The sequence below is a fragment of the Bubalus kerabau genome, chromosome 4 (genome assembly GCF_029407905.1).
Source record: "Bubalus kerabau isolate K-KA32 ecotype Philippines breed swamp buffalo chromosome 4, PCC_UOA_SB_1v2, whole genome shotgun sequence".
Lineage (NCBI taxonomy): Eukaryota > Metazoa > Chordata > Mammalia > Artiodactyla > Bovidae > Bubalus > Bubalus kerabau.
This window is the reverse complement of record NC_073627.1, coordinates 2,252,033-2,279,748: the sequence shown is the minus strand read 5'-3', so window position 1 is coordinate 2,279,748 and position 27,716 is coordinate 2,252,033. Positions and strand designations below refer to the sequence as shown.

Here is a 27,716-nt window from a genome sequence, read left to right as displayed (position 1 = left end):
GCTGAAGAAGCTGAAGTTGAACAGTTCTATGAAGATCTACAATACCTTTTAGAACTAACACCCAAAAAAGATGTCTTTTTGATTAATAGGTGATTATTATTTTTCAGTGAACCTAATCTTTAAAAAAAAATCTACATCCCAGAAGACATTTAGAATTTTGAGTATTGCAGTCAATATTTATCCATATTTTAGGCTAGCTTTAAACTTTAAGCTCTAAAACAAAAAGAGATTAATCTCCAAATGAGGCTGGAAATAAAACTATAGCCTTAAGAAAAATTAAAAGATAATTTTCCCCTAACTGCCATGTTTTCCTGTCTTTCCTCTTGGAAAGATCGCCTCTCTAAATAAAAGATGTCAGCCTTTTAAAATGCCTTTCATCCCCAGATCTCTTGACGTCACAGACCTTCTTTTTTTAATGGAGCAACATCTTCCTAGGAACTTCTCAATGAATCGTAGCCTGAGAATGAAGAGGAAACGGAGGAGGTCTGCCCTGAAACAAAGTGGTACAGGGAGGCTCCAGCCTTGATCCGGACTCGAGGCAGTGAGGGCTGCACAGGCCACAAGTCTGTTCAGTAAAGACTTACTGAGCACGAACTGTGAGCTGGGTCTTCTACCGAGGAATCGTCTGCAAGACACCAAACCTTTCAGTCTTTTTCTACTTCTATATAGAAATATATGCAAAAATGTATTTTAATGGGTAATAATGTATAAGTTGCAATTACTACATCTTTTTACCTAATAATATAGACACATTTTCATGAAAATAAAGAAATAGAGGAGCTTCCCCGATGGCTCAGTGGTAACGATTCTGCCTGGCGATGCAGGAGACACGGGTTCAATTCCTGATCTTGGAAGATCCCACATACTGCGAAGCAACCAAGTCTGAGCGCCACAACTACCGAGCGGGTGCTCTAGAGCCCGGGGGCCTCAGCTGCTGACGCCTGCGTGCTCTGGAGCACGTGCTGCACAACAGGAGAGTTATCGCGTGTACTGCAGGAGAGGGCAGCCCCTGCCTGCTACGACTAGAGGTAAGCCTGCATAGCAACAAAGACCCAGCCCAGCCAAAAGTAAATAAACAAAATTATTTAAAATAAAATTATTTTAAAATAAATAAAAATAGAGCTTCCTTTTATATATGAACCATCATTTTTCTTAAGTAGTTCTCAATTTTGGAACATTTTTATTTCCTTTTTTCTTCCCTATACAGCCATAACCATTATTTATCTAAATACTCATGTACACCTTTGATGACTTCCTTTAATTTTTTTAAATGGAATTTAGAGGCCAAAGTCTGTGCCGATTGTCAATTTCTTACCTCCGTTCCAAATCTGTTCCTCTTCCCCCTGCCTTGTGAAACCAGAGCCGGACCCTGTACACGTTTCTCCTCCACCAGCTGGCACCACGCGGGGCTTTGTCAACAGAGGCTGTTGGAGAAACCCCGCAAGCCAGTGGTGGTAGAAAGACCACGGGTCCCGGCACACAGCGGCTGGAGACAACACGGGTGTGAAGTGAGGGGCCACACGTGAGGCTGGCGAGGAAGCCCGGCCGAGACGCGGAGAGCCGGAGCAGGAGCAGAAGGGAACGCGTATTTCCAGGAGGGAGAAGGAGCGGCTTAGACGGACCTTGAGGCTGGTGACACGCACTGCCCATCCCGCCCCTAGATTTCTCTCTGCCCACAGCCGCCGCCACACTTAATATCTGGCTTCCACGTGCAGTTTGCCCTTGACCTTTATGGAGCAGAGGAAAACGTGTTTAGACAATTTCTACTTGAGTTAGGAATATTGCTTCCTGAATGGAGCTCAGACAAAATGGGTGTGGAAGGAGGGAAGTCATAAGACTCGTGATGGCTCCGCGCCCACACCCTTTGCCAGCCCGGAAACGCAAACCACGCTTCCTCCTCGTTGTTACCGACGCAACGCCGACGGGTGCCTGACTCCTTCATCCTAGCCACGAGGCCTAATTAGGCACGTCCGAAGCGTCTTAGAAACTGGAGACCTGCTCGAATATGATTGCGAAAAAGAAGGTGGTTCCAAAACCCTAAAACTCCCGCCAGCATCCTCAGCTGAGCAGAGCAGCTGGCGATGGGATCATCTGGGCACCCCTCGCGTGGACGCGGCTCCGCAGGCCACCACGTTGTATTGCTGACCATGGGCCTTTTCTGGCGTCTTCCTTTTCAGTACTTTCCTGTCTTCGTCCCTCTCATGAACAGTCTCCAACCTTCCCCAGTGTACGACAGGAACCAAGAAGCAATCGTATTTCTGACAAACACATCTCTCACCCTCACCACGTGCTGGGGGCTGTTCAAAGCGGGTTATATTCTTAAAGTCCCTTAGTGAAAGTGAAAGCCGCTCAGTCATGTCCAACTCTTTGCGATCCCATGGGGTAAACAGTCCATGGAATTCTCCAGGCCAGAATACTGGAGTGGGTAGCCATTCCCTCCTCCAGGGGATCTTCCCAACCCAGGGATCGAACCCAGGTCTCCCGCATTGCAGGCGGATTCTTTACCAGCTGAGCCACTTTAAGCCACACAGTCACCCTATGGGTGTGTGTGTGTGTGTGTGTGTGTGTGTGTGTTCTTCACTTAGTTGTGTCCGACTCTGCAACCTCATGGACTGCATCCTGCCAGGCTCCTCTGTCCGTGGGATTCTCCAGGCAAGAATACTGGAGTGGGTTGCCATTTCCTCCTCCAGGGGATCTTCCTGACTCAGGGATCTTACCCCGGTCTCCTGCATTGCAGGCGGATTCTTTATGGCCTGAGCCACCAGGGAAGCCCAACCCTATGGGGTAAGCTCTATTATTAGCTTCATTAACAGATGATGGGGCTGGCAGAGGCCACAGGGATCTCCCACCAAGCCACAGGGGGAGGAACTCGAATCGGAACCCACAAGCCCAAGTGCGTCTGAGAGTTCTGACTCCAGGAGGGCAGGAGGGGGTTAGAGAGCCAAGTTCACAGAAGGGGGACGTTCTGTGCCTGGGCGGGCAGCTCCTGGCGAAGATGCCTCTTCATACCCAGGAAGGGCTTGGGGGGGGGGGGGGGGGGAGGTTGCTGCCTCTGCCGTCAGACCAGCATGTCTCCATCCCACCAGCTCATTAAACGGAGGAGCCAGGAGTTCAGGGCCGGGCAACCACCTCGCCCTCCGTCTTCCTCAAAGGGAAAAGGGGTGGGAAGGGGTGTGAATGACCTCACAGGATACCAGGGGAAAGCCTAACACAGTCCTTCAGTGATTCATTTGGGCGGACCCGCTTTCGCACCCAGCTGAGCACGAAGTTCGGAGTGGGGTCAGCAGGAGGGCCCGCTCCTTCGCGGAAGGACACATTCCCGCTCCGTAGACTCGGGCACAGCGGCGACCGCGCTCCATCCATACAGGAAGTCGGAAAGACTCTAGGTAGAACCGGCGCCTTCTTTTCAAAGGTCAAACTTTTTCCCTGGCTGAGCGCGGCTGTTTCCTGAGCGCCTACTACGCGCCAAACACCGGACACGCTGTCATTCTGGATCTGGACGGGGCTCTGCGGGAAGACGCAGAGAGCGAAAGGGCCACACACACGCACGCACACACACCTGGCAGCTCTTAAGGGGAAAGGCTTTCAGGGAGCTGTCTTGTTTCTAGGAAATAAACACGAAAATCGAAGGTCTCTCGTGCGCAGCTTCGAGCCCCCTCAAGCGCTTGGCTGAGCCCCGAGCGGGGCCCGCGCGCGTCCGGGGCGAGAGGCCGGCGCGCGGCGGCCGGGCAACCAGGTGGCCGGGCAGGGCCGGAAGAGGGCCCGGAGTCGGCGGGCGGGCGGGCGGCGCCGGGGGCAGGTGCCAGCGGCAGTGGGCGGGGGCGGCGGCGTCACCCCTCCCCCGGGGGCCGGGCGCGCACACCAACTCGGCCCGAAGAGCCGGGGGCACGGGCGTCCCCGCCGCCCGCCGGAGGAGCCGGAGCGACCGCATCCTCCGGAGAGACGCCCCGCGCTTCTGGCCGCCCTCCGCCGCCGCCGCCGCTGGGAGGCGAGCGCCGCCCGTCCCCGCGCCCCGGCGCCCCGATCCTCCACCTGCCGCGGCTCCCGGGGCGCAGAGGGTGTGAGAAGCAGGGGCCTGGGGACACCGGCCTCCGGGGGCCACTGGGCGCGGAGAGGGGCCGCCGCCCCCGCCCGCGCGCTCTGCGCCCCGGCCGCGACTTCAAGGGCGACCCCCTCGGAGGGGGCTCCGCGCGCGCGGCGCGTCCGGCCGCGGGGCTCGGGCGCCTCTGCGCGCACCCGGCGGGGCCATGCCCGGGCTGCGCCGGGACCGCCTGCTGACCCTGCTGCTGCTGGGCGCACTGCTGGCCGCCGACCTCTACTTCCACCTCGGGCCCCGCGTGCGGAGCCGCCTGCAGCCCCGGGAGCGCCCTCTCGGCTGCCCGTGCGCCCGCCGTGCCGCCTCCCCGGCCCTCGCCCCGGCCCCCTCGGCCCCGCGGCGGGTCGAGCCGAGCGGCGGCGGCGATCCCGGCTCCAAGCTGCGGGCCCTATTCGCGCACCCGCTGTACAACGAGCCGGAGGAGCCGCCGCTCCTGGGGCCCGAAGACTCGCTGCTGGCCGGCCCGGAGGCGCTGCGCTATTACCGGAGGAAGGTGGCCCGCTGGAACAGGTGAGCCCCGCCCGGCCCCCGGCCGCGCCTCGCGCCCCGCGCTGTGCCCGCGCCCATCTCGGGGCGAGAAGTTTGCAGGCAGTAGCGCGCCCGGAGATTCTCCCAGACCCGCTCCTGAGCCCCCGGGGTTCACCCCAGGCCCCTTCCGTTCCCGGGCCATCTCCTCGCTCTTTCCCCCGCTCCTGATGTGGGATCTCGGTTTTCCAGAATGAGGTTTCCAAACAGAGCAAGTCCAGCGCTTCTCCGCACCCAGCGCTTAGCTCTAGACCTGGGCGCCTTTCAGAAACTAGGGCTACTCCCGGAAACCCCGCTCTCCCCTCTTGTTTATTCCCCTGCCCGGGGTCAGAGATCAGGAGAGGTCAGAGGGCCAGAAAGTCAGTTTCCCCAAGTGGTCGCCACTCTGTTAAGTGTAAAGCGTGGCTTGCCCCTTTCTCCTGAGTGTTATAACCTACGAGCAGTTTTATTATTGCGGGGGGGGAGGGGGTTGGCTCACTTGGAGCTGAGGCTCCATGCTTGCATAGACTACCTGGGAATTTTTTTACATCCAAGACTAAATATAGAGGGGGAAATGCCAAACATATGTAGGGTAATATCAAGAAGGATTTTGTGTGTGTGTGAAGGGATGGGGAGGGAGGGTGTTGGAGAAGCTGGGATGGTCAGTTCCGAGACCCCCAGCTGATGACAGAGGCCTTGGAGGAGTTAGGACTCTGGTTGAATATGGACTGGTCTGAGGATAACTCAGCTCACTTTTGGACACATTCATCACTTTTCTTAATACAAGAGATTTCCAAATGAGCTCTCTTGGCTGGTTTTATGGTCCCCCCAGAGGATGGGCAAACATAAGTCTCTGGAAATTCAGCGCTTGTCCAAGTAAAAACTGTTTGCTCCTCATTCTATAGCGCTGAGAGTGGCCAGGGGTGGAGGGGGCCTCTGGAAAGTGAAGAGAAAAAATGAGAGTTATCAGCTGAAGTCGCTACAGTGCGTTTCAATTGCAACTCTGTGGCTGGTAATTTTATATTAAAAAGTGGTTCCCAAGTCTCTTGCTAATTGAATGCAATAAAAAGGCAGTTTGAGATTGCTTCTCAGATGCTGTCATTTTCGATATTACCTTTATTTCATCAACCACACGAGGATTGGTGAACTACTAAATTATGCCCTTGGAAAATGATCGACACGTCAGTTGAGGATTTGAGGGGGGCGCAGGAGACTGCGCTGTGTCAGTGTTGATCAGTATCCACTTATTCACACAGCTGTGGCCTTAAATTCTGTATGCTACTTTGGTCCTTAAGGAGAGTCGGAGGAGTATTTCGGCAGAAAAGCAAGACTCTTTGTCACCAGTCTGTCCTACAGACCATTTTGAGCTTGACTTCTGTGTCATTACGTGTCAGAAAACTCCATTTACTGATTAGGAGTGATCTTGGCCGTTTACCAGTGGATGGGTGGGGCTGTGGCCCTCACTGTACTTGGAGGCAACGGGATGGGTTTGTGTGGTCGGTTGAATGTGATAGTTCTGATATGGACTCATCAGTGAAGTGAAAGCCGCTCAGTCCTGTCCGACTCTTTGTGACTGTTGAGTCCATGGAATTCTCCAGGCCAGAATAATGAAGTGGGTATCCTATCCCTTCTCCAAGGGATCTTCCCAACCCAGGAATCCAACCAGGGTCTCCTACCTTGCAGGCAGATTCTTTACCAGCTGAGCCACCAGGAAAGCCCATTACTTCCTCTTAATCCATGAGAGCTCACATGAGGTTTGTAGGCTGTAACAGGAGGGGGAGCTGTTCTTCCAAGTGTTGAAACTGGACCCTAGAGGCAGAGAAGCTTCACCCAGAGTGCATGGCAAGCGTCCAGGCAAGGATGTTAATAAGCATATTCCGGCTTATGTGGTGTGTATCAGGGCTTCCCTGGTGGCTCAGCTGTTAATGAATCCACCTGCAATGCAGAGACCCGCGTTCGATCCCTCCATCAGGAAGATTCCCTGGAGAAGGGAACGGCAACCCACTCCAGTATTCTTGTCTGGAGAATCTCATGGACAGAGGAGCCTGGCGGGCTACAGTCCATGGGCTCACAAAGAGTCGGACACGACTGAGTAACTAGCACTTCATCAGGCTGGAAATGGAATGTGGGGGACTTCCCTGGTGGTCCAGTGGTTAAGACTCTGAGCTTCCAATGCAGGGGGCCCAGGTTCAATCCCCAATCAGGGAAGTCAGTTCCCCCATGTTGACAGCGTGGCCAAAAAATAAATAAATAAAATAAAACCATGATGTAGAAGAATTTTTAACAAAAGATAATAATCATAAATGGAACATGGAAGGCCCACTAGCCAGGATGCATCTGCATCGCACTCAGAGTTCCATTATAAGAGACAGCCACCGTCACCTTACGTGATTTGGTGCCCCGTCGACATGAGCACACGTGAACGCACCTGCTGTGATGTGCAGGGCCAGTGAGAGCTGCAGGCTTCAGTGCCGACGGCGAGAACGAACAGCAGAGGAGAGAAGCAGGGAGGGACCGTGCCAACCGCTTCTCTCTTGCACACACAAGCCCGTGCCCCCACCCTCATCTGCAGCCACTATCCAGCCAGTACTGAAAACCCAGAGCTTTGCACACATATGTGGATGCTGTCATGCCAATAATTACTTAACGTTAGCTGCTTTCCAAAATAACTGTGGCAGCAAACCAGCTGCCTCACCTGGAGAAGAGCAGGTAACACAGTAGCCAAATCAGCCGCCCTCCCACGTGCTCAGGTGAACCCATCAGTCTGCCTGACTGATTCTTCTAACCACCGCCCTAGCAAGCAATGCATGAAGTCAGAAGTACGTTCCTATAACTTGAACTTGTGACCAGAGTTAGGATATGTCCCATCTTACCTGCCGCCTCCCAGCACATCCCTTTTTTATTTCAGTGGAAGATGGAGCTCACACACTGTTTTGCATATTTCAGGTCCTTGATCAATATCCATTCATGGAATATCAACATCTAGTTAAGTTGAAGCAATGCGAAAGGCATGTCATGGGTCGGGTGGGCGATCCCCGTGCTGACCTGAAGCCTGCTGCAGACCTCCTTAAGTGCCGTCCTTCCTTCCCTTCCTCTAAGTGTAACTAAGTGAGGCACAGTTCGGTTCAGTTGCTCAGTCGTGTCCGAGTCTTTGCGACCCCATGAATTGCAGCACACCAGGCCTCCCTATCCATCACCAACTCCTGGAGTTCACTGAGACTCATGTCCATCGGGTCAGTGATGCCATTCAGCCATCTCATCCTCTGTCGTCCCCTTCTCCTCCTGCCCCCAATCCCTCCCAGCATCAGGGTCTTTTCAAATAAGTCAGCTCTTCGCATGAGATGGCCAAAGTATTGAGTTTCAGCTTCTGCATCAGTCCTTCCAATGAATATTCAGAACTGATTTCTTTTAGGATGGACTGGTTGGATCTCCTTGCAGTCCAAGGGACTCTCAGAAGTCTTTAACACCACAGTGAGGCACAATCCAGGTTAAAAAAGTAATCAGGGAAAATGTTCCTGTCGCATCGTCGGCCGCTGATCCCTCCAGTGGTCCAGGACCAGCCCTCGATGGGTGTGGGGACACGGGGCACGGGGAGTCAGGGGGGCCACGGAGAGTCGGGGGCACGGGGAGCCAGGGGGGCCACGGAGAGTCAGGGAGGCACGGGGAGCCAGGGAGCACCAGGAGCCAGGGGGGTCATGGGGAGCCGGGGGGCCACAGGGAGTCATGGGGCACGGGGAGCCAGAGGGGGCACAGGGAGCCAGGGAAATGGGGTCGTCAGTATTTCAGACCTTAAACCAACAAGCTGCTGCTGCTGCTGCTAAGTCGCTTTAGTCGTGTTCGACTCTGCGACCCCGTAGACGGCAGCCCACCAGGCTCCCCCGTCCCTGGGATTCTCCAGGCAAGAACACTGGAGTGGGTTGCCATTTCCTTCGCCAATGCATAAAAGTGAAAAGTGAAAGTGAAGTTGCTCAGTCGTGTCCAACTCTTAGCGACCCCATGGACTGCAGCCCACCAGGCTCCTCCATCCATGGGATTTTCCAGGCAAGAGTACTGGAGTGGGGTGCCATCGCCTTCTCCGCCTTTTCCTGTCAAAGCAGTGATGAAGGGCAGTGCGTACCTGGAGCCCAGGTTCCCGGTGCCGCCACCCTCACAACTTACAGGCTGAGCTCTGGGTTTCGCCCCCTCCCAGAAGCTGCGCGAGCCAGACCACATCTGTCCTTTGACTTGTCAAAGCCGGTCAGCTCAGCTTGGCCTTGCGCCCACATATCTTTGGTCGGTTCCTCTGTAACCCTCTGGTTCTTACAGTCAAGGTCAAACGGGGTCACGCCTCCCTGGTGTAAAAACTCCGGCACAGACACACATTCTCTTCTCGCTGCTTTTCTCTCTGGACCTCCTCCTCCAGGATCAAGAAGGTTCTGTTTTCCTGTAATTACCGACTGTGTCCATCTGTGCTCTTCCCCCCATCAGATGCCCCGTCTCCCTCCTCCTGCGTACTTGCTCTCACTGAAGAAAGTCTGGCCCAAGACTCTCTTTGAAAGTCACAGCAAAGAGACGCTGCAGCTCTGCGAAAGTGACAGGCGTTCATGGGGAGTAAACTGGCTCCAGTTTTTCTGGGAGAAGCTCTGAGAAACTCCAGAAGCCAAAGCAGTGATAGGAGGGCAGGAAGAGAGCCAGACGAGATGAGAAAGAGTTCAGCCAGGCACGAGAACAGTCTGGCCTAGGAATCGGCGGAGGGAAAGCTGCTTCCCACCGAGCATCTGGGGAAGGAAAAATAAAGTCTCTTCTCACCTCTTCCTTTTTGCCTCTTTCCTACTGATCTCACGCTCGCCCAGATCACTTGGAGAGCAGGGTTATTGGGAACGGGCGGCTCCCCTACAGAGCCTTGGATGGAAGCCCAGGGCCCAGCTCAGAGACTGCTGTCTGTCTTTCGCCCAGAGTCAGCAAGGCCAGCACCCCCTGCTGGTTCTTCTGCCAGTGACGCCAGGCTGAGAACGGGTCTGAAAAGGGCCCTCAGCCACCACCCACCCGCATGTGGTTAGCAGAGGGGGTGGGAGTCCGGACGTCCATTTCTCTTCTCTCCCAGTTAGAGCCTTGCTGGGCTAGTTGGGGAAAAGCTATGACTTCAGTGGTTTCTGAGTCCCTGGACTTTCAGCTGGAGGAAACCTCCCCACTCTTGTCAGAGCCAAGAGCTCCAAGCAGATGGTTTCGGAGAGGACTGGGCCAGCTTCCTAGTGCCTCATCCCAAAGCCCAGTCCTCGCTGTAGTCAGTGTGGCAAAGACCCAAACCGGGGAGGGTACCACGCAAGGGAGACCCGCACCTCCTGTCTCCAGTGTCTTCAGAAAGAAGCCCTTTGGCCAAGAGCCGGAAGGTGCTCATCAACTGCTCCGCTGGTCCCAACAGCTGCCACCCCACCTCCTTCACCCCCAGCCAAGTCCTCGTCCATCTGCGAGAAGGGCTGGCCAGTTCTCTGCATGCAAATCCTGCCCGAGACAGGCATGGTAGCTGCCGCATACTTGACATACACCTGCTAACTCAGGCCTCACGATTTCTCCGGAAGAAGGTGTATGATTCCTAGACTTATCCCTAGAGGCCCAGCCTTGGTGTACACATGCCTCCTCGTTCAATCCAGTGCAACCAGGCCCTGCAGGAAAGGGAGTTTACAGATGTAACTAAACCTCTCTACCAGAGAGGGTGACCTTGGGATAGGGAGATTACCCAGATATTTGTTGTCCTTATTGTTCAGTCGCTACATCGTATCTATCTCTTCAAGACCCAATGGACTGCTGCATGCCAGGCTCCTCTGTCCTTCACCATTTCCAGAGTTTGCTCAAATTCAGGTCCACTGAGTCGGTGATGCCATCCAACCATCTCATCCCTTCTCCTCCTGCCCTCAATCTTTCCCAGAATCAGGGTCTTTTCCAATGAGGCAGCTCTTCCCATCAGGTGGCCAAAGTACTGGAGTTTCAGCTTCAACATCAGTCCTTCCAATGAACACCCAGGACTGATTTCCTTTAGGATGGACTTGTTGGATCTCCTTGCAGTCCAAGGGAGTCTCAAGAGTCTTCTCCAGCACCACCATTAGAAAGCATCAATTTTTTGGTGCTCAGCCTTCTTTATGGTCCAACTCTCACATCCGTACATGACCACTGGAAAAACCATAGCTCTGACTAGATGGACCTTTGACTAGATGGACTTTTGCCTTTGTGGGCAAAGTGGTATCTTGGCTTTTTAATACACTGTGTAGGTTTGTCATAACTTTCCTTCCAAGGAGTAAGCTTCTTTTAATTTTGTGGCTACAGTTACCATTCATAGTGATTTTGGAGCCCAAGAAAATAAAATCTGTCACTGTTCCCACTTTTCTCCCATCTATTTGCCGTGAAGTGATGGGACTGGATGCCATGACCAAAAAACTCCAGTTTTTTGAATCTTGAGTTTTAAGTCAGCTTTTTCACTCTCTTATTTCACCCTCATCAAGAGGCTATTTAGTTCCTCTTCACCTTCTGCCATAAGTGTGGTGTCATCTGCATATCTGAGGTTATTGATATTTCTCCCAGCAATCTTGATTCTAGCTTGTGCTTCATCCAGCCTGGTATTTCACATGATGTAGTCTGCATATAAGTTAAATAAGCACGGTGACAATATACAGCCTTGACATACTCCTTTCCTGATTTGGAACCAGTCCGTCGTTCCACGTCTGGTTCTAACTGTTGCTTCTTGACCTGAATACAGGTTTGTCAGGGGGCAGGTAAGGTGGTCTGGTATTCCCATCTCTTGAAGAATTTCCCGCAGTTTGTTGGGATCCACACAAAGGTTTTAGCATAATCAGTGAAGCAGCAATAGATGTTTTTTCTGGAACTCCCTTGCTTTCTCTATGACCCAGTGAATGCTGGCAATGTTGACCTGGCTATGTTGGACCTGATGACATGAGGCCTTTGAAAGCAGAGAGTTTTCTCCAGTTAATCAAAGAAGTGGAAGTCGAATAAGGGCTGGAAGTGCCTTTGCTGACTTGCAGATGGGGCGGGGGGGCCGTGGCAAGAGAGACAGTAACCTTCAGGACCTAAGCTGAGCCCCAGCTGACAGCCAGCCAGGAAACAGGGCCCTCGGTTGCACAACCACAAGGAGATGAATTCTTCCAGCAAGAGGAACAAACATGGCAGCAGAGCCTTCTGCAGACTCTCCGGATGAGCACTCAGCCTGGCGGACAGCTTGACCTCAGCCTTGTGAAGCCTGCGCTGGGCACTCAGTCACGCTGAGCTGGAACCCTGACCTGCAGCTCGGAGAGCGGGTCAGTGGGCGTGGCGTAAGGCCACCAGGGTGGCGGTAATTTGCTCCTCGGCATAGAAAACAAGGGTAGCACTGCCATTGAGTTCGTTTTCTGGAGAAAACCAGGGATGGGAAGCTGGTTGCCACTTGCCTTCTGTGTCAGGCAGCTGGCAAACTTCAGACGGGCTTGGCACCCGAGGGGCTAGGATCCACACGGTCTCATCATCAGCTCCAGCCCTCTACATCCTTGGAAGCTCCAGGTCCTCATTTCTGCTCTCTGGGAAAGGCGTTTCCGGCCACCTCCCCCCACGCTGGTCCCTCCCCGCCGGGACGCATCCTCCCCTACAGCATCACGGGAACTGTTGTGACCCTGCAGCCTCGCGGCGGCTGTCACATGAGCATGAATGGCCCTCGCTCCTGGCATGAGAAGCCCCCAGCCTGCACGTGGTCGCACGGATACATCTGTTCCGTGGTTTCACCTACGGGAGAGCCAGAGTGAATATCTGTGGAACAAATAATTAGGAACAGATGACCTCAGGACTTGGGGGCTGTTACTCAACATCCTTTTAGCCCCTGTGGGGGATGAAAGCCTTGAACAAAAACAATCTTGACCAAAAACAAGTCATCCCACCTATAACCTGCCTCTTCCTTCTTTGAAAGTCTCAGGCGAAACCCTCCTACTGAGACATCCTGGCATTTAGACCAGGGCTGCTCTCTCTATTGCAGTAACATAAATAAAATCAACTTTCAAAAAAAAAATTTTTTTAAAGCCCTGGAAGAAAGTGGAGAAGGTGCCGTTTGCCAAAAAGAGAGAATTTCCTCAGCTTCCTGCATTTTCTGAGGAAAGAGCAGCCAAGAAGTCATGCATTTAAAAAAGTGGGAACCACAGAGAGACCCTGATTTAGCCAAAAGCACTCCCCACTCACCCCTCTGTAGGCGCCGACCTGTGTCTTCCCCATGATCATCTGTTTAACCAGATACTGCTGAGGACCTGAGGGTTCTGCTGAAGTCGGCTTTCGCGTGGCTCCAAGCCGAGGCGGGGACACCATTCCAAACAGCTGCAGCCTGGATGGAGCAGAAGTTCTAGGAGTCAGAGCATCTGAGTACCTGTTATTATAGGCAGGCGCACACACACAGGACGAATGAAAACCACAGTATGGAAAAAAAGGCCTAGTTCTTTTTATGGCTTGTCACTTGACAGGATGTCCTACAGTGGAAATGTGAAATCAACCCAACCCTGAGTCTGAGTGCCCTGGAGACGCCGGGATCCAGGAGTGCGGGTCCCTGGAGGCCGACCTTGGAAATCAAGACCTGGAGCCCGCCAGCGTCTTTTGTCTTGAGTAAGAGGCGAAGCTAAGACCCAGAGAAGGGCCTGTTTTATTGGACTCTCTGGTAACAAACCCAATAAATTTGGACAGCCACAGGGGATAGAAAATGGTGGAGGACTGTGATTGCTAAGAAGCCAAGAACCTGTAAGAAAATTCAGCAAAATGTGGAGAGTAGAGCAAAACTGAAGGAGTTGTTGGCACGGGGGCAGATGAACGGAAGAGCTGGACGATGAAAGCAAGACAGCCTGAGAAGAGAGAGGGTTTTAGGAAACTTGGGGGAGGTGGGTGGGTGAGAAAAGCGTTCTGCTGGCAGAAGAAAAAGCAAAGCTGTTCAGCCCTGGGAAGCTGAGTTCAGCTGTCACGTGGCACCCTGGCCTTCAGCTGTCTCTACCAGGTCAAGCGCATGGGCCGTGGGTAAGCTTATTTTTCGTGATGCTCACCACAACGGAGTCTGTGTGGAGGGACAGACTGTCATCCGAGTTTCATCCATTTAAGTGGGACTTTCATTTTATACTGGAGTATAGGTGATTAACAATATTGTGATAGTTTCAGGTGGGCAGCGAAGGGACTCAGCCACACATACACATGCATCCACTCTCCCCCAAACTCCCCTCCCATCCAGGCTGCCACAGAACACTGAGCAAAGTCCCCTGTGCTGTACAGCAGGATAACTGGAATTTTTCTATTTCTGGTTCATTTTCTTCAGTGGCCAAGTAGTGACTTTGTGGGGAAAGTGTGTTTATCTGCACTCACAGCAGCTCGTGTTGTGTTTTGTTTTGTTTTGTTTTAACTCTGAGTTAGGAATCCTGCACCAGCAGCAGTTGCTTATTTCTGCCTCCTGTGCTTCTCCGGGCACTCGGAGATTCTGGAGGAAGTCAGACTGACCAGCTACAATTCCATCATCAAGTCAAGCCCCGATTCACCACCATTTCATTGCAGCGTTGTTTTTTAAACCGGGATCATTGGATCCTACCCAGTTCAACTGATGAGGTCTATATTTCCCTTACATTTTACGCATACTTTGCATTCTGTGGCTACGTTTATTTTCTTAGGAAATAGTACATGATATTTGCAAAGTGCTGCCTACTCTCTTCAGGATACTTTGATGTCAAGCGACAGAAATCCGACTCCAACCAATGCAAGCAGTTAAAGGAAATGTGGAGAATCAAGTAACCAAAGCTCGGTGAGGTCAGCTAGCTCTACTCTGTCGCTTAGTCCTTCTGCCTGCCTTAATCCCCTCTGCAGGTTCGGAGCCCCAAGAGCACTGGGACCCGAGAGAGAGAAAAGGGCTTCTCAGATTTCCAAAAAGAAAGATCCTGGGCAAAGTCGCTGATTGGCCAGACCTGGGACAGCCAGGCTCTAGAGGGTTATGATTGGTCCAGTTCTGAGGAGTGCAGGCGCTTCAACCCATCACTGGCTCTGGGGAGGTGGCGTCATTGGAAACTCTCTATTGATGCTCTCTATTCGAGCCACGTGGCTCAGGGTGGGAAGAACAGTTCCCCCAAACCAGGCTGGCTGCCCAGACCTCAAGTGACCTGGAAGAATTTCTGTGACGGGCGTGAGCTAGACATTTTCTCAACTTGTGCCTGCTGCAGTTTCTGACTCTGATAGCCGCCGTTCTGGAGTTTTAATAAAACCTTTTAAATTTTTATTTTTGCCGTTTGTTGCTGCTCTGGCTTTTCTCTAGCTGTGGCGAACGGGAGCTACTCCCTAGATGCAGTGTGCGGGCTTCTCATTGCGGTGGCTTTGGTTGCGGAGGCTTCTCTTGTTGCCGCGGAGCACGGGCTCTGGGGTGCGAGGGCTTCCTTAGTTGCAGCTCGCGGGCTCCATAGCACAGGCTTAGCTGTGGGACAGCAGCTCAACTGTTTGCAGCACGTGGGCTCTTCCCGGATATCAGGGACAGAGCCCATGTCTCCTGCATTGGCAGGCAGATTCTTTACCACTGAGCCATTCGGGAAGCCCAATAAGACATTTTTAAAGCAAATTCATTTGTTAACAAGTTCCTATTGTGCAAATCTTTTACACCAACCATCAGAATTCCTGCAAGAGGATAGGAATCTTTATCAATTTGGGCTTTCCTTTAAATCAACCGTGCTCTCTTTATAGGAGTCCAAAGGAGGAGTGGATGTAAGCTCATGTGTCTTTCTCTCAAAACTCCACTGGGACCCAGGATGCCTTGTGTCAGTCCCCAGGGAAGCACTTGTCTCCTTTTTAACATGAAGAGGGTGAGTCTGTGGTTCTTCTTGAAGCTCCAGCAGCCCTGTTTTCCAAGCTCTCCCTCAACCAGGATTTCTTCTGTCTGAGTGAAAACACTGGACAAGCACTTTCCAAGTGTGCTTCGTGAACTTCCAGGGTTTCTAGAGGTGCTTCACAGGTTCTGAAAATGATTGCTTCCGTTTGCATTTTGAAAACCTGTGCTTCAAGGTAACTTTGACAGAATATGAGAAAATGCACACCAAGCTGTGTTATGCACACTGAGCCATCGGATTTCTTGGCATTTCCTGAGCAAGGTCTGAAAAGGGAATTCAGTCACTGTATTCGTCTCCCAGGGCTACCGTAGCAAATTGCCCCTGTTTAAGTCATTGTTGGTTGCTTGGAATAATGTAAACTTACTCTTTCACAATTCTGGAGTCTGTGTTCTGAAACCAAGGTGTGGGCAAGGTAGCAGGCTCCCCGGAGGGTCTATGGAGAATCCATTCTGTGCTTCTTCCAGCTTCGGTGGCCACCTGCATCACTCCAGCCCCTGCGTCCCTGATCGCCTCGCCTCCTCTTTCACCTCTGTGTGTCTGTCTCTTTCCTATAAGGATGCAGGTTGTGAACTCAGGTTGTGGTTGTCCAGTCACCCAGTCATGTCCCCCCAGTGACCCCCGTGGACTGCAGCACACCAGGCTTCCCTGTCCTCCACCATCTCCCAGAGTTTGTTCAAACTCATGTCCCCTGAGTCGGTGATGCCATCCAACCATCTCATCCTCTGTCGTCCCCTTCTCCTCCCGCCTTCAATCTCTCCCAGCATCAAAGTCTTTTCCAGTGAGTCATCTCTTCAAATCAGGTGGCCAAAGTATTGGAGCTTCAGCTTCAGCATCAGTCCTTCCAATGAATATTCAGGGGTGATTTCCTTTGGGGTTGACTGGTCTGACCTCCTTGCTGTCCAAGGGACTCTCCATTCCATCTGTGTCTCTCTCCTATAAGGACCCAGGTCATGGACTCAGGACTCACCTGGATAATCCAAGACAGTCTCATCTCAAGAACTTTACTTACCTCTGTCATAGCAGATCCAAAAGAATTGGCTGGGGAGAGGCCAGCTGCTCCCAGCCCTTATTTTCCAAGTAAGGTCACGGTCACAGGTTTCAGAGGTTAGGGATAGGATAGGTATGAGCGTTCAGTCATGTCCAACTCTTTGAAACCCCATGGACTGTAGCCCACAGGCTCCTCTGTCCTTGGGATTCTCCAGGCAAGAATACTGGAGGGGGTTGCCATTTCCTTCTCCAGGGGATCTTCCTAACCCAGGGCTCGAACCCGTGTCTCCTGTAGGTCCTGCATTGGCAGGCAGATTCTTTATCACGAGCACCACCTGAAGGTTGGGTCATGGACATGTGTTTAGGGGAAGCCCCACGAAGCCCGCTGTAGTCACGCACATCTCATGATGCCTAGGAAGGCCATGCAGCTGCCGTTTTACTTTCAATTTTTAAAAGGATTGTTTTCCTGTTTACACAAAAGAGCACTTTACCATTTACACAGCAGATCTTGCTCTCTCTGCCAGAGCTTCTGATAGGCGTTGAGCAGCAGTGCATTTAGGATGAGACTCCTGGGGGTGCCTGGAGCGTGGTCGTCAGGGTCGTCATTCGGGACAGGGAAATAGATCTGCTAATTAACTGAACTTGGATGTGGGAACAAAGGCTCTTTATGAAGGTCTCAGAGTCAAACAGGACAGGCAAGGGAACTCAAGCCACCAGCCTCAAGCCACAGAGCCCAGACAGGGGCCAGACTACTGGGACAGCCTGGAGCCTCCTCGGCCGGTTCGCCTGGATCTGCTGTGACGGGCAAGCCAACGGGAGGTCCATACCTGAAACCCGTGTGCTGCAGAATGTGACCACACAATGTTTGGCTGGAAAAACACCAGAATAGATGATACGCCAGTGCTCACCTTAGGTATTAAAAAGCCATCAATAAAGCGACCATCGGATGCTTAATTTGAGCAGTGTAACTTACCAGGGGCCCCTCCAGGTTAAACTCAGAAATGTGCACCCCAGGTAACTGGATGAGGTGGCGTTCTGTTCTGCCATGGGCTGTAAATCCGTCAAAAGGTCAAGGGAGGTCAGCCAAAAAGGATGGGCTTGGATTTATAGCAATTGATCTGCAGCCCTTCTTTTTGGCAGGAACTGAGCTAGCGCTCTGTTTAGGCCACTTGTGATTTGTGATGTTTAGAATCACTTTATCTGCATCTGTGACAATGCTTCGTTCTCACTCTCTGGGCGGGGGTGGGGGGCGGTTGCTGTGCCTAACACACCCCATAATGTTATTTACTCTTTAAAGTGTAAATAAGCGAGCAGGTGGACAAGGCGAGAACCCTGGGCACCACTGGAGGTGGTCAGCTGACTCCTGTCCCTCAGGACAGCCTGCGAAGCTGCCCACTCAGAGAATCTGTCCTGACCCTCCAACCCAAAGAGAGGCCCGGCCTCTTTCACCAACTCCTGCGTGACTTTCATCAGGGCTTTTGTCACGACGTACTGGCCTCTTGTTTACTGGCATGCTTCGGGTACACCCTCACCGGACTGTCAGCTTTTCAAGGACGTGTTGAACTGAGTGGATGTAGCCACACCCCGATCCCCAGAACACTGTTATCTTCTTTGGAAAAAATATCTTTGCTGATGTACTTAAGCGTCTTGACAGGAGGAGACCCGGCTGGAGTACGTGGGTGGCCCTGAATCCCTCCGCACGTGTACTTGGCAAGACAAAAACAGAGCGAGCTTAGACACAGACAGGAAGGGAGATGTTGGGACCAAGAAGGCAGAGGCTGGAGGGACGTGACCACAAGCCAAGGAACGTCAGCAGCCACCGGAGCCAGAAGAAGCAAAGAGTGGGTCCTCCCGGAAGGCATGCAGCCTTGCTGACACCACGATCTCAAACTCTTGGCTCCAGAACTCCGAGAACACATGTCCGTAAAGCCCCCAAGTCTGAGTTGCTTGTTAGGGCTGCCACGGGAAACAGGCAGAAGGCTGGATGTTTGCTTGCTTCTTGGCCACATGACCCCAGAGTCTAAAATACTGCTTGTGTACAGCAGGTGCTTGATAAGTGTTTCCAAATGAGTGAAGAAGGCAGAGAGCACTGCTTTCAAACTGTGGTCCTGGAGAAGACTCTTGAGAGTCCCTTGGACTGCAAGGAGAGCCAAGTCAATCCTAAAGGAAATCAACTCTGAATATTCCGTGGAAGGACTGATGCTGAAGCTGAAACTCCAATATTTTGGCCACCTGATGTGAAAAACTGACTCATTAGAAAGGACTCTGATGCTGGGAAAGATTGAAGGCGGGAGGAGAAGGGGACGACAGAGTATGAGATGGTTGGATGGCTTCACCAACTCAATGGGCATGAACTTGGGCAAACTCTGGAGGATGGTGAGGGACAGGGAAGCCTGGCGTGCTGCAGTCCATGGGGTCACAAAGAGTCTGTCACAACTTGGCGACTGAACAACAAGAAATGAGTGAATGCATGAGAACTCCAGAGGCTTTGTGGTTGGGCAGCTCTGGGTTTAAATCCTGACTCCGCTACATAAACACTGGGAGACCTGAGGCTCATTTTCTCAGTTTCCTGCTCCGTAAAGTGGGCCGCAGACCTAACCCATGGGGTAGAGGGCAGAGTGAGGTCTCCAGAGTAAGGCACGGGGCGGAGGGCCGCAGACCTAACCCAGCGGGTAGAGGGCAGAGTGAGGTCTCCAGGGTAAGGCGCGGGACGGAGGGCCTGGCTCCCAACGCCCTGAGTCAGCAGCAGGTAAAGCACCACCAGGTGGTTATTGCTCTGCGTTCCGTGTGGGTGATTTGATTTCCATCAACAGCCAACCATATTCATTAATGTTTAATGCCTGCTTGGGTGCACGAAACACGAGAAGCAGGATCTGCGTTCCTCAGATGCCAGGAAAAAACCCCGGAGCTTCCAGCCCAGCCCTGGCCTGCCTCAGCCTCTGCTGCTGCTTCCAGAGAGAAAATATGCATGTTCATCTCTCCGGAGTCACTGTGATATCTAGAGCTTACCGAGGGGGAAAACACAGACGGGGCATCTGCAATTAGTCTACCTACCTCAGAAATTACAGGGCTTCCCTGGTGCTCAGGGGTGAAGAACCCACGTGCCAATGCAGGAGACGCAGGTTCAATCCCTGGGTCAGGAAGATCGCCTGGAGAAGGAAATGGCAACCTACTCCAGTATTCTTGCCTGGAGAATCCTGTGGACAGAGGAGCCTGGTGGGCTACAGTCCATGGGGTCACAGAGTCAAACACGACTGAGCGACTGAAAGAACAACTCCAGAAATTATATGCCCCACACACACACACGTGCACACACACACACGTACACACATGCGCACACACATCTGCTCGCACAAGTGCACACACACACACACCTGGGGAAAGCCATTAGCTGATGTTTCTCACTGACTTGGCAGAAATCCTCCTTTTCCTCTTCTCTTTTTTTCACAAAGCATTTATCAAGCCGGTTCAGCAGGCTGCTCTTGCCTCACTGGGGACCTTTCCCTCTGACCTTGAGCTGGTGGCATTGAAAATGGGTGACACCCATTCTGCACGGGTGCAGGGCTGGCCCCACCCCACAGACCGTCACCTTTAACCCTCAGAACCGCCCGCTACGAGAGGCACTGGTATCCCCACCTTCACACGAGGATGGCCGCTCAGACAAGCTGGGTCTCACCGGAACCCAGACGTCAAAGGCAGTGGTGCAACAGTGATGCTAACTTTGCCTGGCGTCTCAGGCCAGGTCCTGGAGACAAAGCTGAGATGCCACCGGAGCACACTGGTGGGCAGCAGTCACGGTCCCAGAGGCAGGAAGGCCAGCAGCGCGTCCAGCTCTCTGCTCTGGATGCAGAGAGCCTGTGCAGTCCTGCCAGAGAGGAGGTTGTCAGTAAGCAGCAAAAGCTTTGGAAAGAGCCGAACTCGTCCGCCCTTATACTCCATAGACCTGCTTTGTATGGTTATACTGTAATTTCTTTGTTTTTATAAGCGAGGGTGAAAGCGTTACTGGAATCTGTTCCCCACGTTCTGACTCCAGGCTGGAGTCTCATCACGCGTCTGCCGCTTCTTAGCCGGGCGACCGTGGAGAGCTCACCTGTGCTGCCTTCATCCGGGCCCCATTTCTTTAGGGTGGATGGAGTGACAGTCACACACCTTGTAAGGAGTTCCTGGGAGGAGTCCACGAGTAGAAGTTGCAAATTGCCTCCGACAGTGCTTGACAAAAGGACTGGTGCTGAAGCTGAAGCTCCAATCCTTGGGCCACCTGATGCGAAGAGCCGGCTCGCTGGGAAAGACCCTGATGCTGGCAAAGATTGAGGGCAGGAGGAGAAGGGGAACACAGAGGATGCAATGGTTGGATGGCATCACCCACTCAGTGGACATGAGTTTGAGCAAACTCCGGGAGACAGTGAAGGACAGGGAGGCCTGGCGTGCTGCGTGCAGCCTATGGAGTCGCAAAGAGTTGGATGCGACTGATCAACTGAGCAAGAACCATGAGCAAAACCTGCAAAGTGCTTCAGGCAGCACTGGGCGCGATCTAAGAGCGAGGTGAGGGTGAGCGATCGCCTTCCTCTCATTCAGGCCTCTTGGCCCAGTCTGGGTCACTGCTCCTCTTCCTCCTGATTTCTGTTCTCGTGACCGCGGTCCTCGTGGTTCTCCGCCAGGGCTGGCCTCTGAGCGCCCCTCCCGCACTGGTCCCCCGCACTCCGTCCCCTCCGGCTCGAGCCCTGACCTCTCACCGTGAACCAGGCCTGAGCCGTGACTCCAGGAGGTCAGGACGGGCCGGGCCAGTGAAGCCCGAGTGGAAACACAGGGTCTGTTGCAACACTGCTTCCAGGGAGGAAGTGATTGTATTTCAGCCAGAAAAGAAGGGGTTTGTGTGGGGAAATCAGCCCAGTTAGCAAAATCTCACTGAAGTCTTAGTACAGTTATTACTTTCTCAACAGAAAATAGACCAGCGGATTCAGTGTTTCCACCACCATCCTGATGCTTAAGAAGTTTCTATCAGCATTCTCAGTGTGTGTGTGTGTGTGTGTGTGTGTGTGTGTGTGTGCTCAGTCCTGTCCAACTCTTTGCGACCCTGTGGACTGTAGCCCGCCAGGCTCCTCTGTCCACGGCGTTTCCCAGAATACTGGAGTGGGCTGCCATTTCCTCCTCCAGGGGATCTTCCCGACCCAGGGATCAAACCCAGAACTCTTATCTATCCTGCATTGGCAGGTGGGTTCTTTACCACCGCACCACCTGGGAAGCCCTAATAGCCTCAATATTCCTTGCAAAGCCTCACTATCTGTGCGGCCTCCGTGGAAGAGCAGAGTGGTCTCGGCTCAGAACCGTGGTGTCAGTCTCTCCCTTTTCACTGACCGTGTCGTCCGCTCACCCATGCGGACCTTCATCTCCTCCTGTGTAGTTTGGAGAAATGTAGTTTGGTCCCAGGACTTCGGGGAGCTAGAATAAGACAATGCAGGGGAAAACCCCAAAATCCATTTGTAATAAGCTCTTCAGAAATGCAGGTATAAGAGCGTTAAATAAAGTGATGCCTCCGATGCTAAACGAGCACCCGAGGCTGGGGGCAGAAGCCCCAGAATCCACGTGCCCCCGAGTGGGTCCCAGCCTCTTCACGGCTGGGAGCGGGGAGGCCCGTGGGCCAACTTCCAGCCCAGCCTGTGGGCAGAAATGAGCTACGTCACTTCCTGGCCAGAGCCTTTCAAAGCTGGGGCTTCCCAGGTGGCGCTAGTGGTAAAGAACCCACCTGCCAACGCAGGAGACATAAGAGACTCGGGTTCCGTTCCTAGGTTGGGAAGATCCCCTGGAGGAAGGTATGGCAACCCACTCCAGTATTCCTGCCTGGAGAATCCCATGGACAGAGGAGCCTGGCTGGCTAAGGTTGCAAAGAATGAAACACAACTTGGGACTGACTGAACAGCAACAAGAAGACAAGGAAACAGAGTCTGCCACCTTCTTAGAACAGGGGTGGGTGAAATTCCACCGGAACAGAAACCACATCCACTTCTCAGCAGGCCACCCTCCCCCACAGGTCACTTCTCGTGCTGAGGAGGAAAAGAGACCAATTATCCTCTCCGTGGGGAAATCAGACGGAAAAATAATACATGCAAATCAGCACAGTGCACAGGCCAAGGGCTGGGGAGAATTTAACCTGCAGGGAAGCCACAGGGAAATCTGCCTGCCAACCATGGAATTATGCGACCCCCCGCCAGAACCCCTAATTCAGATCCCTCTCTAATGGGGCAGCCAAGGCCTGGGTGACAGGCAGTAAGGCCAAGTTCAAACACTATTGAAAACAAGTATATTTGGGTCACCGTTTGTTTATTGAAGGATTCAGTGTTTGGGTCTTTAAGGCTCTTCTTTTTCCTTAGTTCACTCTGAGCACTGCCTTTAGACTTAAAGTTCTGTTTTCTGCCCTTGGGAAATGGTGAAATAGCCATCCAATGTCAGTGTCATTTGCTTATTGTGTGTGTGTGAGAGAAAGAGAGAAACATTTATTTGTTTATTTTAGGTCTCACAGTCAGAGGATGAAAAAAGCCAAAATTCAGCATTGCCTCTTTTGCAAGTACCACGTGTGTTGCTATTTTATCCATATGCTTGTTGGGTTGGTCAAGCGGGACAGCTAAACAGCTGCTGACTCACACTTGTCTTTTTTTAAACAATTAAATAATATTTAAATTTTTGCTGGGCAGAGTGTGCGGGGGGAGGGTAGCAGAGCCTGAGGAAGGCTTTTAGGCTGTGTATGGAAAATCTTGAGTTTCTCAGAGTCCAGAACCCATCACAGCAATTTTCAGGTCGTTATCAGAGGATTAAGTGCTTCATTTGCTCATGATTCTGTGGCTCCAGGCCAGGGCTTCTCAGCCTCAGCACTGCTGACATTTGGGGAAGATGATTTTCTGTCTTGCTGGGCTCAACAGAAAATTAAATAAAATAGGAGAACGCATTGCAGGATGTTTGGTAGCGTCCGTCAGCACTGCCCCCACCAGCCGTGATGCCAAGATGTGTCTCTCAGTGGTGCCATCCACGAGGGTGCGGTTGCCCCTAGTCGAGAACCTCGGGTCTACACCACGGAGGCGGGATCCTATGGGAACGTGTTGTTCTCAGCCGTGGGCCCTCCGCTCTGTAAACGGTCACACTGGGGTGAGAGTGAGGGCTCAGTGTTAACGTTTGGTGTTTCTCAAAGTCCATCATGCCCACGCAGAATCCAGGGCATGCCCTCCCGTGCTCGGAACGGAAAGGTTTAGGAAGTGCCTCCTGCACAGGAGGCCTGACCGCAGGACTTCTCAGAGCCTCGACTGTCTTTGTGTAACTGAGACTCTCCCTGAGAGGTTACGCTTTGCAACTCTTTCCAGTTTTGCTTGCATGGAGCGAGTGATGTTTGGTGGTCACTTCGGTGCTTAGCTCTGGGCCCAGGACCAGAATCTGGGAAACTTGGCCCAGCTGGAAGCTACCTGCTAGTTCCCTGCCTCAACTCCGGGGGATTCCTTGGACCAGAGATCATCCTGCCATCTTCTCCAGGGTGTCCAATGTACTGTCACCTTCGGCAACAGGTCTGGAAGTTGTTCCTGGGGTAGAGATACAGGTTTCTCACTGAGGCCAGAGTCCCAGCTCCAGGAATGTCCCTCCAGGCTTGCCATAGTATCCAGCTCATTGTGATGGGCCGTCCAAAGTCGGCAAGGTCTGTTGACAATGGCCAGGACATGGTAACAACCTAGGTGTCCACCTACGGATGAATGGATAGAGAAGATGGGGTTTATACACTGGAATATTAGCCTTTAAAAAGAACGAGGTTTTGCCATTTGCAGCAGCATGGGTGGACTTGGAAGGTATCATGCTAAGTGAAATAAGTCAGACCAAGAAATAGAAATACTGTGTATCATTTATATGTGGGATCTTAAAAAAATACAACAGACTAATGACTATAGTATAAAAGAAGCTTAGCATACAGCATTATGGCATTATATGACTCACAGATGCACAGAACAGGCTGGGGTTATCAGTTGAGGGGGAATATAAGGGGGTGGGTGGGAGGTAGAAGCTATTGGGTGTAAGATGGGCTCAAGGCTTCCGTGGACTTGTGTTGGCCTCAAAGACACGGGGATAAACGCAGTGGGAGGCAGGGGAACAGAAGGGGATAAGGTGGGGCTGTGCTGTTTGTTGGCATCTGCAGGATGGAGCAGCAGGGAGATGTCCCAGTCTGTTTTTGAAAAGTCACAGGATTCATTTTATTTTAATTGTATTGGAGTATAGTTGATTTACTATGCTGGGTTAATTTCTGCTGTATAGCAAAGTGACTCAGTGTATGTATATATATATATATATATATATATATATAAGTTCAGTTCAGTCGCTCAATCGTGCCCAACTGTTTGCCAACTCCATAGACCGCAGCATGCCAGGCCTCCCTGTCCATCGCCAACTCCCAGAGTCTGCTCAAACTCATGCCCATCAAGTCGGTGATGCCATCCAACCATCTCATCATCCTCTGTTGTCCCCTCTCCTCCTGCCTTCAATCTTTCCCAGCATCAGGGTCTTTTCCAGTGAGTCAGTTCTTCACATCAGGTGGCCAAAGTATTGGAGTTTCAGCTTCAGCATCAGTCCTTCCAGTGAATACTGAGGACTGATTTCCTTTAGGATGGGACTGGTTTGATGTAAGTGACTCAGTTTATATATATATATATATATATATATATATATATATATATATATATATGTTGTGCTTAGTCAGTCGTGTCTGACTCTTTGGGACAGCATGGACTGTAGCCCACCAAGCTCCTCTGTCCATGGGATTCTCCAGACCAGAATACTGGAGTGGGTTGCCATGCCCTCCTCTAGGGGATCTTCCCAACCCAGGGATCAAACCCAGGTCTCCCACATTGCAGGTGGATTCTTTACCAACTGAGCCACCAGGGAGGCCCATAGATACATGTTCTTTTCCATATTCTCTTCCATGATGGTTTACCCCAGGATGTTGACTATAGCTCCCTGACGTCAGGGATTTCAGTGGTGAGCCCACCAGACTGCTGAGGGGCATTTGGAGAGAATCCTCTGTTCCAGATAATTCTGTCGTGGGGACATGCAGCCTGCATGGGCCCAGTGGTCTCAGAAATAAAGTGCATTTCTGAGGCAGGTTACAATCAAGATGTATTTCTATGTTATGTATGAAATCTTATGTATGTATGAAAACAAGGTTCTAGTAATTTGTTGACATCCTTTCTCATTCCAAAGAAATAGTCACTCATGCCTGATTTTGTGATCACAGTTTTATACTTTTTTTCTTAGAAATTGTCTTCCAAATATATAAGCATCAGGTCCCATTAAACCTGGATCATTCTTATTCACAAAAGAAATAGGATAAGAAAGAGGAAGGTATTTCCAAACTTGTCACCACCCAAACAAAATAACTCTGGGAAAATGTTCTTCCTATGACCATTGTCAAGGATAAGAATATTGAAACAGACAATATGGATAAAACAGATGCACAGATTTAGATAGAAAGCCAAGTCTCTCAGAGGCTCACCGTAATGCTTTTATAATTTTCTTTATGGCAGAGTGCTTTTGGAAATTCAGGAAATGAGTAAGATAATAAATAAGTCAGAAAGTAACCTTGTGCGTTCCCATCCAGCAGAGATAGAACTCTAGTGTGACAGTGTGACCCCTGTATTCCAAACATTTTTCCCCTTGAGTTTTTTGATGCTAGTATTTTGGAGTCTGATGGAGTTTTTGCAGCAGGAAAATTGTTCGGGCATCCAAGGACCAGTTATTTATAGAGCATTTCCTGCACGCAGAGCACTTTGTCAAATACTAAGATGCAAAAATCTTAGGCAGGTTCCTGCCCTCAAGAAATGTAGAGTTCAGTTGGGAAGAAAACACATGACGTGGCTCTGAAATCTTTCCCTGGTGCCCCCATCTCCCTCCCAATGCGGCCACACAAGGACCACGGAACTGTTTCCAGCAGAAGGAATTTGCCTGAGCGCCTGCCAGCCTCTCCTGCCTCCCTCCTGCTGCTCAGGATCTTACATGCGGATGGTCTGGACTCTGTGAACCTCCACAGATCATCTGTCCTGAGCCAGGTGATGGGGTACTTCTGCACCTGACTCAGCATCTCCCAAATATGCTGGGGAATGAACAGAGCGGGGAGGGGCGGGGGGCGGTCAATTAATTAGAAAATAATTCATGGATAATCACCAGATTCCTCCCCAGGGGACCTCAGTAAAGCAGAGAGGATGTCACTTCTCATCACTGCTTCGTAACCAGTGAATGTAGCAAAATATAAATTCTAAGTCATGCAGTTGAAATAGCTCTGCCTGAGAGGGCTTGGCACCCTTGCTTTTGGCAGGGAACACGCGTCCAGATGCCAAAGAGAGACTGGTTATTTCAGCAGAAAGGACAGAAATTAATCCTCAAGATCAGTTCAGGCTGTCCCGACTCAGGAGAACCGAGAAATTTATGAGATGATACAGTCAGAAAGAGGGAAGAGTGGCAGGCAGGATTTCAGGGAACTTTAGCATCAGAGCAAACCTACGCTATCCGAACAGCATGCAGGTCAGCTTCTCCTGAATAAGCCTGTGATTCCCATTAACTGTCTTTCCAAAAAAATACAGAGGGTAGTTCTCACTGCAGCTGAGATAAGGAGCACATTCATTCATTCCCCAGGGATTTATCAAGTACCTGTTACATATGGCAAGGACAACAGAAGAGATGGGAAGTGTGTACAGATTTGCAGGCTCGAGAGAGAAAGCTCACATTCAGCTGTACAACTGGAAACGCTTCAAAGAGGACATTCCTAGGGAGTTTGGCCCTGGAAGCTGGAGAAGAAAATGTGGAGGCGGGCATTCCCACGGGAGAAACAGCATGAGGCGGGGAGGAACCATTGCAAAGGCAGTTTTTGTGTGCGTCAGTTGTTTAATTGCAAAATTACAGAAATATGTAAAGTAAAAAGTGAAAGTCACTCCTCATCACCCCTAAGGCCAACTATCATTAATGGTTTGTGTACTTTTCACGCACAGCAAATTGTTTGTGTTTATATGTATATGTAAACAATATTTTTAACAACAACAAAAACATGAGATCCACTCCACAAACTGTGCTGAGATTAGAAATTCTTCTATTCACTAAATACAGAGCCACCCTGTAATACCCTATCATAGACGCTTGTATTTTCTCCATTTGTGTAGTTACAAACAACACTGTGTGTTTAGTCACTCAGGCGTGTCCCGTTCTTTTCTACCCCATGGACTGTAGTCGGCCAGGCTCCTCTATCCATGGGATTCTCCAGGCAAGAATACTGG

General features: G+C 51.5%; 1 protein-coding gene across 2 annotated transcripts in view; it reads left to right on the top strand.

The window, feature by feature from the left end:
* The first annotated feature begins 3,179 nt into the window (after window positions 1–3,179).
* FAM20A (FAM20A golgi associated secretory pathway pseudokinase) overlaps window positions 3,180–27,716 on the top strand; it is a 44,418-nt gene continuing 19,881 nt past the window's right edge. The window contains exon 1 of one of the 2 annotated variants that reach the window (XM_055574981.1): window positions 3,180–4,606. In XM_055574981.1, coding sequence (XP_055430956.1) covers window positions 4,248–4,606 — 359 coding nt within the window. In that variant the 5' untranslated portion in view covers window positions 3,180–4,247. The remainder of the gene's footprint in view (window positions 4,607–27,716) is intronic. The other variant, XM_055574980.1, reaches the window with a different exon arrangement.